The sequence below is a fragment of the Oculina patagonica genome, chromosome 10, assembly GCF_052425735.1.
Source record: "Oculina patagonica isolate OP01 chromosome 10, crgOcupat, whole genome shotgun sequence".
NCBI lineage: Eukaryota > Metazoa > Cnidaria > Anthozoa > Scleractinia > Oculinidae > Oculina > Oculina patagonica.
Genome location: NC_135767.1, coordinates 8305489 through 8321126, shown reverse-complemented (window position 1 = coordinate 8321126; position 15638 = coordinate 8305489). Strand labels below are relative to the sequence as shown.

At 37.2% G+C, this 15638-nt stretch overlaps 1 protein-coding gene across 5 annotated transcripts; it reads left to right on the top strand.

Moving 5' to 3' along the window:
* The first annotated feature begins 3267 nt into the window (after window positions 1-3267).
* LOC144629318 (uncharacterized) lies at window positions 3268-15568 on the top strand. 5 transcript variants are annotated; one of them, XM_078487554.1, is made up of 9 exons: window positions 3268-3375; window positions 9248-9412; window positions 9999-10135; window positions 10962-11103; window positions 11432-11602; window positions 12462-12635; window positions 13413-13472; window positions 14302-14398; window positions 15259-15568. In XM_078487554.1, exons 1-9 carry the CDS (start codon window positions 3312-3314, stop codon window positions 15350-15352), a joined length of 1104 nt encoding a protein of 367 aa, XP_078343680.1. In that variant the 5' UTR covers window positions 3268-3311; the 3' UTR covers window positions 15353-15568. The 5 variants fall into 5 exon arrangements, with proteins under 5 accessions (XP_078343680.1, XP_078343679.1, XP_078343678.1 ...); XM_078487553.1 differs by having other exon boundaries at window positions 3271-3375; window positions 9245-9412; XM_078487552.1 differs by lacking the exon at window positions 3268-3375 and adding an exon at window positions 6481-6710.
* Window positions 15569-15638: the final 70 nt, after the last annotated feature.

The following is a 15638-nucleotide window of genomic DNA, read 5'->3' as shown; positions in this document are numbered from 1 at the left end:
GGTCTGGGTATTCACTGGAATTTTGCATATTGGCCTAGAGGAAATTTACAAGTTTGTATTTTTGCACGTGGAAAATTTGTTTTTCTTCTCAGGAGGCCTATATCTGTAGCTTTACTTTTACTGTCGCATGTCTTTGAGTGAGGAAAAATTCTTCTGAACTTCAGAGGGTCTAAACGTACCTTGTTTCTACATGTCTGAAAAGAAAGAAAACCTGAAAATTGCGCTTATTTTGATGTTATATCTCATTAGTATTCAACACGTGTAGTAGCTTAATACGTCTACCCATACTACCTTTAGGGATTGGCTTGTGCAGTTTTGTGCTTTTTTCCGACAACGTTTCTCGAAATAGCTGTATAACAACCGGATGCAACAAAACATTTTGGTGATGACATTGGATGTTCGTATCCGAATAGGTGATCGGCAAACGTCGGAAATAACGAACTAGGATTCCGGAGCCGAGAGAGCTTGCACTGTAAGTACGTCACTGTCACCTACAAAACCGTTAAAGAGAAAATCAATTGAAAAAACAGTCACAACACACTTAAGCTCTTTATAGTTTGTGGTTTTCTTGATCCCCCGAGGTGTGTTCCAAAATATAGTTATATGCCACCCATAAAGCAAAAAGACATGGATTTGACTTGCTCTGTCTGAACTAGAGAACTACGCCATTATGGACCTAAATCTTTTAGTTGGTCTCCGATATATTAAAGGACAATCACCCTAAACTTACCGTGAGAGAAAAAACGAAAAACTGAAGCGATGAAAATTCATTGGATCCAATAAAATGCGATCACATACCATGCACTTGACTAGTATCAATAGATTACAGATTTGTATAGGCGGCTAAGGAAGTAAAATGATTGACATTTCAAATTTCAATCAGGCTTGTCGGAAATTGGCCGGTATAGACTTTAGTATACGTAGCCAGATCTGACATCATTCGATCCGCATATTTTGGTCGGATATTTCGGTTTTAAATAGAGTAAGACTAGGGTCTCAGGATTTAGCTAACAAGCACCCTCAACAAAACTTTAGGGGTTTTGCTGATTCTTACAAATGTTATGATGTCCAAAGGTAATGACCAATTTTGTCGAAATTCTACGTTGCAATACAATTTTAACTTTGCTCTTTACTCTACTACTCTTACCACTGTTCTTTGCTCTTTTCATGCCGTGAGGTCCAGTCTTGTTTCCGGCCTTGAGTTTAAAGTCGACGAGGCTATCCAATGACTGAACTTCTAATCCGAGACTGAGAAAAACTGCTCATATTATATTTTATTTATTTTTTTTTTTTTTTAAAAATAAAAAAAAAAAAAAAAAATTTTTTAAAAAAAAAAAAAAAAAAAAAAAAAAAAAAAAAAAAAAAAAAGAAAAAAAAAAAAAAAAAAAAAAAAAAAAAAAAAAAAAAAAAAAAAACTGCAGTTTCTTCAAGATGGGTTGTCCGTGACGTAGCTTCTTTAAATGTCACTGAAGAACGCTATGATTTGTCTCTTGCGAATAGCTGTGGCAAAGGATTAAACAATTACTATTTGACTTAAGGGGAGTTTCCCGGCTGATTATCCAAAGTTCTCTTTTCATTTTACCATATTACATTGGCAAATGTCACCAAATATTCAAGTAAATTGGTTAAAAAGATTCTACAGAGCAAAATAAAACAAGTATTTTTGGCAAGAAGTACCGAATTACAAGGATGGAAGTGGATTACAGTTCGTCAAATTTGATTTTGTGACAGGATGTCAAAAAGCAAAATTGTTATTCAGGCTGATGAAATTATGAATCGTTTAATCATTATTTTTCGTATTTTTAAGTTGACATTTCTTTGGTTTCACCACTGACTTTTGGTGCATAGTTTTTGTTTTTCGATTGCAAGATAATAAAGCAAGCCAGTTTTAAGCCAGCTGTGGGCTACTCTTATTAAAATACGATATATAAGCCGGGGTCTGAATGGGGTGAACCGACTCTCGACAAAGGCGAAAAAATATAACGACAAAGTAATGAAATTGTAACTTCAACCGACATATGGACCCCCCCCCATTCAGAGCCAGCTAGTGAGAGCGGGCGAAAAATATTACTGACAACCGACAAAGTAATGAAAGTTTGTGCCCCCCCCCCCCACCCCCCATTTAGACCCTTTCTAAACAGAAGCGCACGTGTAATAGTTTTGTCTTCGCGATCAACAACTGAAAATTGTCCGGAACAGCGTCAGACTGATTCTACGCTGACAATGGATATCTGATCGGAATCTTGTCAGAAAGGAAATATCTCAGAACAGGAATGGGATCTTATGCCAACTGCAACAAATATGAATTAGATAAATATTTGTAAATATTTCCGTTTCTTTTATTTTGGCCAACGAAGTGTAGCCTGCGTTGCAGCCGGACGTGTCAGGGTTTAAGTTTGTCTGCGACGCAGGCGAACGAAGTGTGAAACTGAACACGTTTTGCGTGTGCTACACAACGACTTATTTTCTGAAAATAATATATTTATATATTTACTCAAAAATTGCAGTGGTTTTTGCAATTTTCGCATTTTTGTAAAGACGAAATTATGATGAAGGGCGTGAAAAAGTAGATGTCTCCATGGGCTCCTGATGTCTCATAAGTGGTTTCCAAAGGATCGCCCTCCTCTGAAAAAGAAAACATCATCACAGCACAAGCTTATAGGTTAAATGTCAAGTGAGGCACTCGAAATCTTACACCTTCACGTTTTGCCAAAGGAAAAACTGGATATTTTTAGCTTAGATGGCAATTAGAAATATATAAATACTTTCTGTGAAAAAGTTTTGAAGATTTGAAATTGGATTTACGTTTCTCAAAGTTTGAATAGCTTCTGTGATTTTTGATATTAACAAGCAATCAAGTTATTCAAAGGGGCTATAAAAATAACTTAAATCCGATCATTTTAAGCTTTAATTTTCGGTGAGCAGATGATTAAAACCAAGCTAAGGGATTTATCAAAAGGTCATTCATGGTGTCTTTAGAAATTTGCTCGGGCGTGCCACCAATTGTTTATTTTGGAAACTTTATCAGCCTCTTCCTGGGAAGTAAATTTACAAAATGTGAGTAGAGTTGAATTGTAAAATCATCATGTATTGGTGAATATAAAATTGATGACAAAATAATGATCAAAATGTCTCTTCCGGATTAAATCTGTGACGTCATCAGAATGGAATACCCGCCACTACATACTATCGTATACTTTCATTTCCGAATGAATAGAGTCTGTGTGTGAGAATCAACCAGCGCAAAAATGACTAGTTATTACAGCTCACAGCTACAGTAGGCGAGAAAAGAAAGGATACGCCAAGTAAAAATGTGGAGGGAAGCCCTTATGGTGATCCTTGTCCAATTTTCGTGTGCCATGACCTCGTTTAAAGGTAAGCCCGGCTGTTCAAGACATTAAATTTACGCTTTCTTTATTGTATATAGCCCGACTGGTAATCCCAGTGGGATTCTTTGCGTTTTGCTATCTTTTTCTATATAAAACATTAATTATTTCGGTTATCGGTTTATATCCTTCGCCCATGTTCGTCGTGGGTAAAATTAATTTAAATTATTACCTGTCGGTCAGCCGTTATCTGACAAGACTTGAAAGTAATACTGAAAACAAAATCTCGCCAACAGCATGATACCAGAGCTGTTGGTGTTTATTAAGATGCAAGCATTACATGTTTTATTGCTTCAAACTTATATTCACATTCTTTCTATATCGCTGTATTTTTTTAAGCTTGCATTACAGTATTTAAAATAAGGAATGCTTGTTTAATCAATTTCAAGCAAGTCGCGTGCTTCAGGATTGACATGTACAACTGTTCTGAGCACCTTCCTTCCTTAGCACTGATGAAGGTTGGTTTTGTTCAACCGAAATATTGGGCCATAATAAATATAAAACTTCAGTTCCTAGCTGTTTGATCAGTCCTGCATTTAAAGTTTGTTTATCAAGTCTACTGCTGATCCTGATCTACACCAAGATCCGGCTAACCCAAAAACAAAAAAAACAAATTAAAACATATTCCATTCCCCTAATTTGCTCCTGTTTGTCAGAGTAGTCCTTTTAAAGTAACAGGAGTCACTGGTTTCACCTTCCTTTATAACTTGCATTTGATTGATATTTTGTTTACACGTTATTTATTTAGGTTTTTTTATCTATTTATCGTTTGTTTATTTAATTACTTCTTGTTTGTTTGTTTATTTATTTATTTATTTATGTTTTATTTAGTCAATTAATTTATTGTTTATTTATATGTCTATTAACATTCCCTTGTGGTTTCATCTAAATGCTGAATTATTTGTCCACCACAGATCTCGTAGCATGTATATGTCATGTTTATTATTTATTTATTATTATTTATTTAATATTTATTTCAACATGGTTGTTTTAATTTTACCCTTAGTTCAGTCTTTAATTTGGTATTTTCCTTTGTTTTATATTCATTATCATATTTTACCATACCCCCGAACAAAGTAAATACCAAATTTTACCAAGGGTAAAATTAAACCATGACATTTACATTCACCCACCTTCTTCAAGAAAAATCCCGATTTTTTTTAACGGAGATGGGCGTTTACAAGCTTTGAAATTTGCTGAACCTTAGATGACCTTAGATGCCTAAAGGGGGTCCAAGTCGCTGACAAATCATGTCATCGTTAATCGAAGTTCAACAATTTTTTCCCTCAGCTGAACAAGTTAAAACAAAAATGAATCAATCTGCTTTGTTATCTGTTGTTTATCCATCTACCTCGGATTAACTACTTTTCAACAAACACGAAAAATTCTCGACTTGTGGTATTAGTGTCATTGTCAACAGTTTCCGTAAAATGCTTACACTAAACCTGCAGACAGAAACGTCTGCTCGTACTATTAGTCTGCATTATTATAGACACGTAGGCGTTTCAATTCGGGTCATTTATATATAGTTGGGACACTTCACACAGCCGGAACATTCGCTTCATCCTCCCCCTTTTCATTGGAATTCTGTTTCTCGAACTCATTAATAATTCATCAAGTTAAAAAAAAAATCAAACGTGAAGGAGGTTTGGATACCCTTCTTAATTAGCATAGATTTTTTTACGATTTTATTTCTCCGTTTACTCCGTAGTTTTTGTTTCGATTGATGAGATATACTCGGGACAGTGTTTCATCGGCTATCCAAACACCTTGAATCTCGTCAAAAATACTTCGCTGCGCGTCGTATTTTCAACTCTCTTCTTCGGTGTTTGGATATTCCGATGAAACACTGTCTTTTGTGTTTGATATGTTACTTGCAAACCAGCAATGGTTGAGAGGTCAGAAGGGGGCTTGTCTGTTCCAGAAAATGTGTCTTCTCACGGTAGGGTAAGGTATGTCCTCAAAGCGCTTTAAAAGCAGGAATTTGTTTATCGTTTTCATCGATCACTGTACAACCTCAGGTGAGAGGGGTAAGTAAATTACATCGTCACAAAAAGAGGAGTGCCAAGCCTGATTGATTCATTCGATACTCTGATTCTTTCCATAGTCATTTACACAAGAAACGAAATTAGTAAAATGATATGCAACATCATATCTTATGATTTTGGAAGTAGATCCTAAAAGTAACTCAAAACTAACTTTTATTGTGAGTGATTACATCACGATGCTCGGCTTTGTGTCCCTTAATAAGGCTACCTATAGTTGACTCAAAACAAGATCTTGAACACTATTTATTTTCAACGCTATTTTTCAGTCTGCATGGCTTTCAACACGTTCCAAAACAGATCCCAGCAATTGTCTGTGTTGTGCAGACGTCGTGCTTCACATTTCTTCAATAGGAGCAGTCGATCGGAAAAGAATATCCAGAATAATCTAATTACAGAAAAGACTGAGAGTAAAAATCCCACCGAGCCCACATTTTTCTAAGTTAGCTTATAATGGACCTTATATGATTGGTGTATACTGGAAAATTAGGCTATTTAACTTCTTAATTAATCAAACTGGTCTTGGGATATGCATATAACTATGCCTAAATGACTGCAATGTCTAACATACCCTATTCTAGGTTTTAAAAAAAAAAAAAAAAAAAAAAAAAAACCTAAAAATAAAAGCAATAAAAAAGTAATATGTTTAGTTCTGAATGATGTTTCTCAATCAATCACTGATTGCAAACCATAAAAGCACTATGTTCTTGACTTTTTAGAATAGATATCTCCTTAAAATCCAGAAATCCGCTGGGAGACTGGAACAGCTTGGAACCCAAGCACTTCAGTGTGCTTGCGGTTTAGTTTGTTCCACTCTGGTTTGCTTGCGGTTATCTTTTATTTCTTAGTAATGGGAAGCACAATGCAGCAATGGGTGCCAGTCTCCCTGCATGCGGATTTCTGATTTTGGAGTATCCATTCTAGTCACGACCTTAAAACTATATTAATTGTCATTATAAAACAAAGCCATTTTGATGCACGGCACAATATGAGAATGAAAGTCCAGTCAAGTCCAGAGTTTTCGCCTGCACGTGCAAAGGTTACCTGGAGAATGGTGACGTAAACAATGTAAATACATTTGCGTATCTTATCATATCATGCATGGCTGGCTGTTTTTGACGAAACGTATATTTTGGAAGAGATTTCGTTGACACCCGTCTGAAAGACCTAAAAACCGTTCAAAACGCTAAAACCATCATGAGACTGTCGAGGCTTGGTATTCATGTGTTCATCGCATTTGCTGTTGTCATTGCTGGACAAGTCTCAGCTTATCCAAAGGGTAAATGTCTTAATTTATAGGTTTTGTTTGTCAATATGCATCAATAACGATGGATCTATCTGCGCAACTTTTAAATGTTATCGACAATAGCCAATTTTCCTTCTTTTCCTCAGGGTTTCGATAGCTTTACAAAACTTTCGATCAAACTGTACCGAATAGGACCCTTTTTTATCTGGTTTTGAGGTATAAGTATCAACAGTGAAATAATATTGTATTCGTATGATTATTGCATGGTTCATTAACACGCTAAATAATAAAGTAAATTTCAGTATTGACAAAGTAAATTTCCTTACACGAAACACATAACTTGGCTATCTGTGTACGTAACTGTTTAAAACGTCCAATGCCCTTATTTTCAAACTTACTTTCGAGACTTGGTGATGTCATTTTAGGTTTTATATCAAATATAGCAACTGATTTTTTATCTCAACGAATCTATTGTTAGCTTACTTTAGCTTGCAATACAACATTTTGCCGTCGCATCTTTCTTTGTTCTTGGCTAATCTTATCTTAATCCAACACGATCGTTTTTAAGCAATAGAATTTCAAAAGCAAATGTTTTTTTGGGCGCACAAAGTCGTGGTTGCGAGCCTAGTAACAAAGCTTTCTTTCTTATCACTGCTTGAGAATTTATTACAGCTTTCTAGGGGGTATACCTAATTAATGTATCTTGAAAGATTTTTCGACTAAAGCGACAGATTATTCATAAAATTGTATAGTTTACCCCTTAACAAATTCAGAGAGAGGCACGAGGAAAATTAATTATGTGTTACTTATTTCTTATCTTATTTAGTTAGAACTAACCAGCTTGAACTCTTATTATTTTTGACAATTTTGTCGGGTTTTTTTGTGCTATCACTTTCTGTAGCAGAGCCTAATTTAATATACGTGCCACCTCTTAGACAACCCAATATCACAAATGAGCAGTTTTGATATGAATCCAAGGACCCTGGCCTATATGTTTTCGATTTTTAGATAAATGCACACGTTGACACACGAGTCAAATGCAGATAGTCGCCGCAAGCTTAGCCTGCGAATACAGCCGCCTCTCACGCTCCGATCCGCTTGCTGCGATCGGAGCGTGAGAGGCGGCTGTATTCGCAGGCTATCGCAAGCTCAAAAGAATTCCTTTACGGATGGCGAAATTTGCATCCAAATTTCCTCGTTTGTAATTTGTCTCCGTTTTTACAAATCTTGACAATCGTTGTCGTTTCGGTGTAATTTTACCTCTTGGGAGTTTTTTCCCAGTACTTTACTACAGGTTTAATTGGAGGTTTACTTTGATATTTATGCATTGCCAAAAATAACTTTATATGTCCTATATAACGGCCTTTTTTATAGCAGAGATATTGTATGATGTGACTGAACGATTTCCCTTGGGCTTAAGAAACCACAAAACACATGCATCATGCATCGCAAGCTTTTCCTTTCTGCCTTCTGAAGTTGTAATTTAAACTTATAGCGCTTTTCAAAAGCTTTTAGAAATCAGCATTGGCCGCGGTTTCTTCCCCGGAGCGGAAAGGTTGGACAAAAATGGCTGCAATAATTCAGCCTCCCTGCGAGACTATAATGATCTTCACACTGCGAGAGTTAATTAAATGTTTCATTTCTGTGATTTGTGATATTTCATTGGGGACAGTGTAATCCTTTATCATGTTAAAACTTTAGTAAAAGGCGACAAGGATTTGTACTGAAAAGATCGTTTTTGGGTGAGCAAGAGAATATTTTCAGTGGTAGAGTAAAACAACATGCAAAAATCGATTGCTTTTGTGAGCAGCGTAAACTTGCTCGAAAGATAATATATCTTTGCTGAATATAGTGCAATGTTGATATATTGCCTCTAAAATATTTGTAAAATACGACTTGCAATACCAAATCCTTAGAGCTAACACTAAAAGAAAGGCATATCAAGGTTTATCATCTAAAACTGTTAGATCTAACACGATTGCTATCAAGAGTTTGAAAGGGTTTTATAAAGGCATTTTTGTTTTTTAATTACAATCGCCTACAATTAATTATGAAGAGCAGCAAGATGAATTCCATATCCTGGGAGGTATACTGAATTTTTTATTGTTATGTCTTGCTTAGTTTGTTCTTTATTCTGTTGTTCTTATTTTGTTCAATGAAAAAGCCTCAGGGGTACTTACTAATCGAGGCTAGACTAGCTTTATTAAAAAGGCATTGAAGAGTTTAATTTCATCCATGTATGCATACCATTGTAAGCTAAGGACCTCACTAACAGTCTATTACATTGCATGCAGCATTTTTGTTCGATGGTCTTGCATTGCCCACTGCACACGCTGCAAGATTTCGGCATCATTAATATTGCGGGAAGCAAGTTCTTATGTTGCGGCAATGATCACGTCATCAAAATGGCGGCACAGTAGCCGGCACAAGGACAAAAGAAGACAAAACCATAGCAGCTTAGAACTTTTTTCTTTGAGATAATAAGAAAGTCTAGAAAAGATTGAAAAATACATCTCGCAGATAGAATGACTCTAATTCTTAACTGATAAATTTCTGTTTTGCTACCAAAGGTCCCGGATGCGGCGCTCTCCTCACAGATGCCATCGTTGGAAGCACAATTGAAGTAACAACGTCGCATAACGCCAGCTTCAATGAAGACCATGCTTTACTGAACAGTTCAAATGCCTGGTGTTCGTCGATTCTCGACCCACAGCAGTATTTGAAGGTTTCTTTAGGTGAGAAGTATCCGTCTGATTTTAATCTAAAAATAACAGTAAAGGCCGATTTACACAGTACGATTTTGTCGCATGCGACATGCTTGCAACATGCTTACGACAGTCCTACGACACGAATTGTGTCGTGTGAATCAAACCTACAACTCGCTAACGGCTGTCGTAGGCGTATCGTAAGCTTGTCGCATGCGACAAAATCGTACAGTGTAAATCGGCCTTAAGGCAGTCGTACCACAGAGAAAGCAGTTCTTAAACTAAAAGCACTAATATATACATTTAGCCAAGCCTATAAGCGGAGCTCTCCGGTTATTTACTTTGCCTTTTATTTAAACCTTAATTACTGATTTTACTGAATGAAATGCATGGTTTTTCTATGATTATCCTATTTATATGGTTATGGGGCTCCTCTATAAAGTATACAACCTTTGCAATTCCGCGTGCTGCGTGCTATGTTGTGCACACATGGGCAATATAACATTGCGCACTTCTACGGGTAGCCAGAAGGTGCAGTCTCGACGTTGCGCCAAAACATCGCGTTCTAGCAGCACTTTATTTCCTCTGACTCTTTCTTGATTTTTTTCCCAAACAGATAAACCTGCCAACCTTTCTGGCTTTGAGCTCCAAGGAAGAAGTTCCTCCAACCAGTATTTAACAAAGTTTAAAATAAATTACAAAGCTAACGCTTCCGCTGCCGTCCAAAGGTACCCAACGGCTCAAAATCCAAAGGTATACAGTTTTAATTGTAAATATAATTTTATTTGTTAGGGTTAGGGTTAGTTTGGTAAATGTAGAGCTAAACTGTAGAAATGTTACCAATAAAACCATTATTGTTATTATTATTATTATTATTATTATTATTATTATTATTATTATTTTTATTATTATTATTATTATTATTATTATTATTATTATTATTATTATTATTATTATTAATGCCCGCGAATCTGTTACAACCAACGTCACGCCATTTTCGGCAATTGAACAACGGTTTGCCAAACTGTGGAATTTAATTAAATGAGTCTTCTGTAGTGAACGAAGCTGGTGCGTTAAGGAACACTCAAAAATCGGCAATGCGTTCAAATGTGTTTCGCAGCTTTGTGTCTGGTATGTGCTGTGCTGTACTTTGGTTGCATGTCAGCAACGGTTTAAACGAAAAACTAAATCCATCATGCGAGAAAACATATTTGATACAGCTTTGCATGTCTGTACTGTCATGCTCATGCTAGTGTTTTACAATGATGTTTTTTAACCTAGAGAATTAAAAGGTGGTAGCACCTGGTAAAGTTACTCATTATAGGTCTGCAATGGGTGCAATGCGTTTACTGTTTATCTGCACTGTGCGTTGTCTTACCTGAGAGTTAAACAACAGTATCAAGAAAATAAGGGTAGTAGGATCACAATGTCTTCAAGGGCGTGGGGTACCTTTGCGCATTACATTTGTGTGATTTTCTGTGCGAATGTGTTCATTATAAATCTCGAGATTTTGCAATCTTCACCAAAGGTAAAATTCAAATACGTTCTGGCTTAATGTTTTTTATTTTTGTTACTTTAGACATTTGAACTGTCGCCGGCTGATGGAGATGAGATTGTATACTTTCCTCTAAACGGAACTAGGATGCAAACTGTCATATTTCGTCCTTCCGATTGGAGCGGTCACATCTGCATGCGTCTAGAGCTCTACGGCTGTGTACAAGGTACATATGTGGATAAAAATTTTAAAACCAAAACCATTATTTATTAAACTTTTTTTGACAAATTAGTAGAGCACAGCCTAGTACCCAGGCGTTCCCTTCCCGCTTATCGATTTGGCGCGAAATTTCGTGACGTCACCGAATGACCCGTTCCCAGGCTCTTACGTAGACCTCGCGCTCGCCCGAGAGAGGAGGAGAACGCCTAGGGACTAGGCTGAGTAGAGCAAAAATATTGAACAGTTATAATCAAAATGTTTCTTTCGGCCGTATGAAATAAAATTTAAAATGTACATTTTTTGGCGTATAATGAACCTCTGCTTTTCTTCGTTAGTGGATGGAGGTTACACGCCATGGTCAAACTGGACTCGCTGTTCCAGTTCATGCGGTAGTGGGAGCAGTGTTCGTTACAGAATTTGTTCTGACCCTGCTCCGGCTAACGGTGGTCAAGACTGCATTGGAGAATCAATCGAGACTAAAGAGTGTATAGGACAATCTTGTCCAGGTGTGTTAATAATATGTACTCCAATCCAAGCAATAAGTTGACCGCAAGCAACCCCTCTTTTTCATTATCCCGTTGAGCGTGAACAAAAAAAAAACAGAAAAGAAAAGAAAAGAAAAAAATGCGCGGGTGAAAATATGGCTGCGCAAAACATAGCATATAGACGAGCGCGTCTCTCTCTTAAATTTCGCGCGCCCTTTTTGTCACCTGTGCTTTTTTCGCTTCACGCTCAATCGCCTACGAAAAAAAAGGGGCTTGCTCTTAGTGTAAGCGCTTTGCATCCCTCGTACTTTCTTATTATAAAGCCTGTTTGCACGGGATACATGCAGCTGTCAGCCTAACTATATTATTTTACTGTTTTTTTTTTTCAGTGCATGATATTTTTGATCTTAACGGTACTGTTGACGCGGTGTCAACCAAGCCGTTTATTCACAAAATGGCGAGATATAAGACAAAAGTTAAGCCGATTGTAGCTGTTGTGTTTCTTTTCAGTCGTTGTTAGAGAAGAGAAAGGTCAGAAAAATAGACCATTTTGGAGCATCTTTTATCAATAATGTCGGCATCCTGAATTTAAAGCAAATCTATCCAAGGAAAGCGATTCCAGCAGGCTGTAGGCTTAAGTCTACGTTACGTCATTGCACGCAATGTTGCAGACTTTAGTGAAGAAATGTTTAAATTGTTGCGCACAATATTGCAAGAATTTAACGTAAATATATTTTGTTTGTAACATCGCCAGCGATATTGCATGGCGATTTTGCAGACAAAAATGACACTAATTATGAGCCCTTTCTAGTTAATATCGATTATCGGGTAGGCCAAGGCATCAACTACTTATTCTATACTACTATGATTTTGTTGACAGTCGATGGCGGCTTCTCTGATTGGTCAAACTGGACTGCATGCAGTGTCTCGTGTGGGACTGGATTCCAGTTACGCAGACGAACGTGCACTAATCCACCCCCGATGTATGGCGGGAAACTCTGCGAAAGCAACTCTTCCACGGAAGTTCGAAGCTGCTTGGTAGCAACTTGCGAAGGTAAACAATGCTCTGCAGCATTTACTAGGTTTTAAGTGCTATTCAATATATTAGCCAAATATTTCGCAGCAATACTTACTTAGCAAAAGCAAAATTAATCCTAGGTTCATAAATCGAACTTATCTTCGAGTGACTCACTTAAACAGCGTTTTTGAACAGCCAAATATACATTTGTGTCGTAGGAAACGTAAAAATAATGGTCCATTTTTATTAACAATTGCCATATTAGAGCACTGAAACTGTTAACAAGCGTCTTGGTCTGCGGATGGCTAGGATGGAAATGGATTGCAGCGTGAAAAGTTGAGCTAAACTGACTGTCTTCTAAAACAAAAAAAAAACAATCGATTTTTGTAGCCATGGTTTGATATCTCTCGGCAAACTAAGGTTTTATCTTTCTTCAGATGCTCACGCAAAGATGATGTGTTTCACGGGTTTATTTCCCTATCACTAATTTCAACACAGTTCAGAACAAAAATCCACAAAATCTCCCTGACGTAGCTCCTTTAAGTTCCCCCGACAGTTATGACTAAGAACGCTTCCAAGATTTTATCCCATCAATCTCGCTCCAACGAAATTTGCGTATTCAGTCAATTCTTTGAGATAGCGAGGTTGAGTTGTAACTTAGGTAAATCATCCGTGAGCCGCAAATGAAGTTGCCCGGAGTTAGCTTTCTGCGCTAATATCGATTTGCGAAAGAACTCCAGCCATTTTTTTAGGAATATACTGAAAAGTTCACGTAGCTTTTACCATATTTACGTTTCTTTAATAATCCTACAGATGGTCCTGGTGAAGTTGGTGCGCGCACGTCAGACGAAGGGAAAGACAAAAACAAATATTGTAAGTAATAATAATTGGACTGTATCATTTCTCTTGACTGTAAAAAAAAAAAAAAAAAAAAAAAAATTTCTCTTGACTGTATGGAGTTCTATTCAGAGGGTAATCAGGCGACTGACTTGAAAATCTGAAATTTTGAAATTACGAGAGCGATTACTTATTGAATTGTACGACAGACGTCTAATGACTATTTAATCGTGTAAATAACAAATTTCGAGGTTAAAACTTCTTTTGGGAAGCTCGTTTGAGTTAAAAAGTACGTGGTATACTCTCTCAGCATAGGCAGCGGAGCAGGGGGCACCCCCCCCCCCCCCCCTCCCCCCACCTAAAAAAATGGGGCTCAGAGGGGCTCAGTCCCCCAAAATTTCAGTACGGAAAGTATCGTTACCACAGCATAAAATTTGTTTATCAAGATCTTTAGCCTCGTCAGTCTTTTCACAAATCGTTTCATCATTATCGTGCTTGGCGAAATAATATGGTGTAGGACTTTCAACAAAACTCCTCTCCAAAAACACTACTAGGAGAGGTCCGCAAGCTGTTAGGATTGTATTTGGCATTGCCTGTGGTATCGGCGACTACAGAGCGTTTTCTGCCGTCCGACGACCAAAAAACTACCCAAAAAGCACCATGGAGCAGGATCGTCGGAAATAGGGTAAGGGTTTCAGGAAAGGCGGCGCACACCCTGCCCCCTTATTTTTGAGTAAGTACCTCCCCACCCCCGGCCGGGGGCGGGTTGAACCTAATACTCGATGAACATCAACAGATAAACTGTTACATAATGCAATACAATTAAGTCTTACCCGTGAGTTTATGTTTTTTTTTTTCATTTCAGTTATTCCGATGTTGGTTTTAGCAGTGGCTTTTGCATTTTTCATCGTCATTGCAGTGGCTGTGATCTGCTCGCTGCGCAAAGGACCTGAACGCAATTGGTAATGAAATGTCAGCAATCTGATTTGAGAGCTTATTAAAAAGTTAAGGTCGTTTTACACGGTACGATTTGTCGGCCCAATTTGGCCTAGATTCGATATGAAATTAAAATGAGCGTGCAGTTTAAAATACACCCAATTTTTAAAAATATTTTGCAGTGGCACAGATTTTTAGAAATCAGGCCAATTTTCATCCTCGCAAGGTAAAGAAAATCGGGCCGACAAGTCGCAGCGTGTAAATTTGCTTGGAACAAACTGGGCCGGCAAATCGATGCTTGTGGACTGGCCTTTATAGTTATTCATTTTGCGATGTGCGAAATTGCCCTCACGCATGCACGCCAAAATAACGATTTTCTCAGCCACAAAAAGGAACAAAAAAATTGCAAAAAAAATCAAACAAACAAAACAAAATTGGTAATAGATTTACGCCCCGTCCACACTAACACGTTTTCGTCGATGCAATTTTGCCTGACATTCACACAGATACGTTCAAAAACGTTAATTAGTTTCAACGAAAACGCATAAATTTGAAACCACTCTCCAGAGTGGAGATACTTGTAAACGGAACTCTATCGTATAGATGTTAAACAAGAACGCATCGAAAAAACCGAACGTGCACCAACGAAAACACGTTAGTGAGAACGGTGCTTTTTTGGTAAAAACTGAGGAACTGGACTGAAAAATATGAAGGTTAAATGTTCCATTTGCGCATCACTTACATAAAGAATTCCTTTAACCTTTTAATTAAACGTTCATTCAAATGATAACTCTTTCAGAATAGAAACGCACTCATATATAGACTGTCAGTCTATTTCTCAAGTTTTTCCACAGTAATTAAAAAAATACACTTTGTTAAATTTCAGGAACAATAATTCCATACAGAACAAGAGTAGCGAACAGATGGAAAATAAATATGAAGAAATCGCGGTGACAAGCGCGAATATGGCTAAAGGTTGACATGGAAACAAGACGAGAAACTACTCACAAAATACTGAGTAGACAATGCTATGTATTAGCAATTTTTTATTCACGGCAGTTTTGTAATTAACCAACAACACAAAACCTTCTCAGACTCAGTTTTGTTAGTGTTCATACATTTAGGTTGGCGTTGCCGAATACACGTAGAAACTATTTAAGAATGTAATTAAATTGCAATAAAGTAAACCTCGAGTTTGTGTAAAAATTGTTATGTTATCGATAAGAACCAACCGAGATGGGATATTCTTTGCCTCCAAGCAACCGT

Bases quoted from the DNA above. Each gene is read 5' to 3' on its own strand.
- LOC144629318 (XM_078487550.1), top strand. From the start codon at position 6,629: ATGAGACTGTCGAGGCTTGGTATTCATGTGTTCATCGCATTTGCTGTT. The intron at 11,603-12,461 runs GTGTGTTAATAA...TTTTGTTGACAG, and splicing joins TATAGGACAATCTTGTCCAG to TCGATGGCGGCTTCTCTGAT. The intron at 12,636-13,412 runs GTAAACAATGCT...ATAATCCTACAG, and splicing joins CTTGGTAGCAACTTGCGAAG to ATGGTCCTGGTGAAGTTGGT.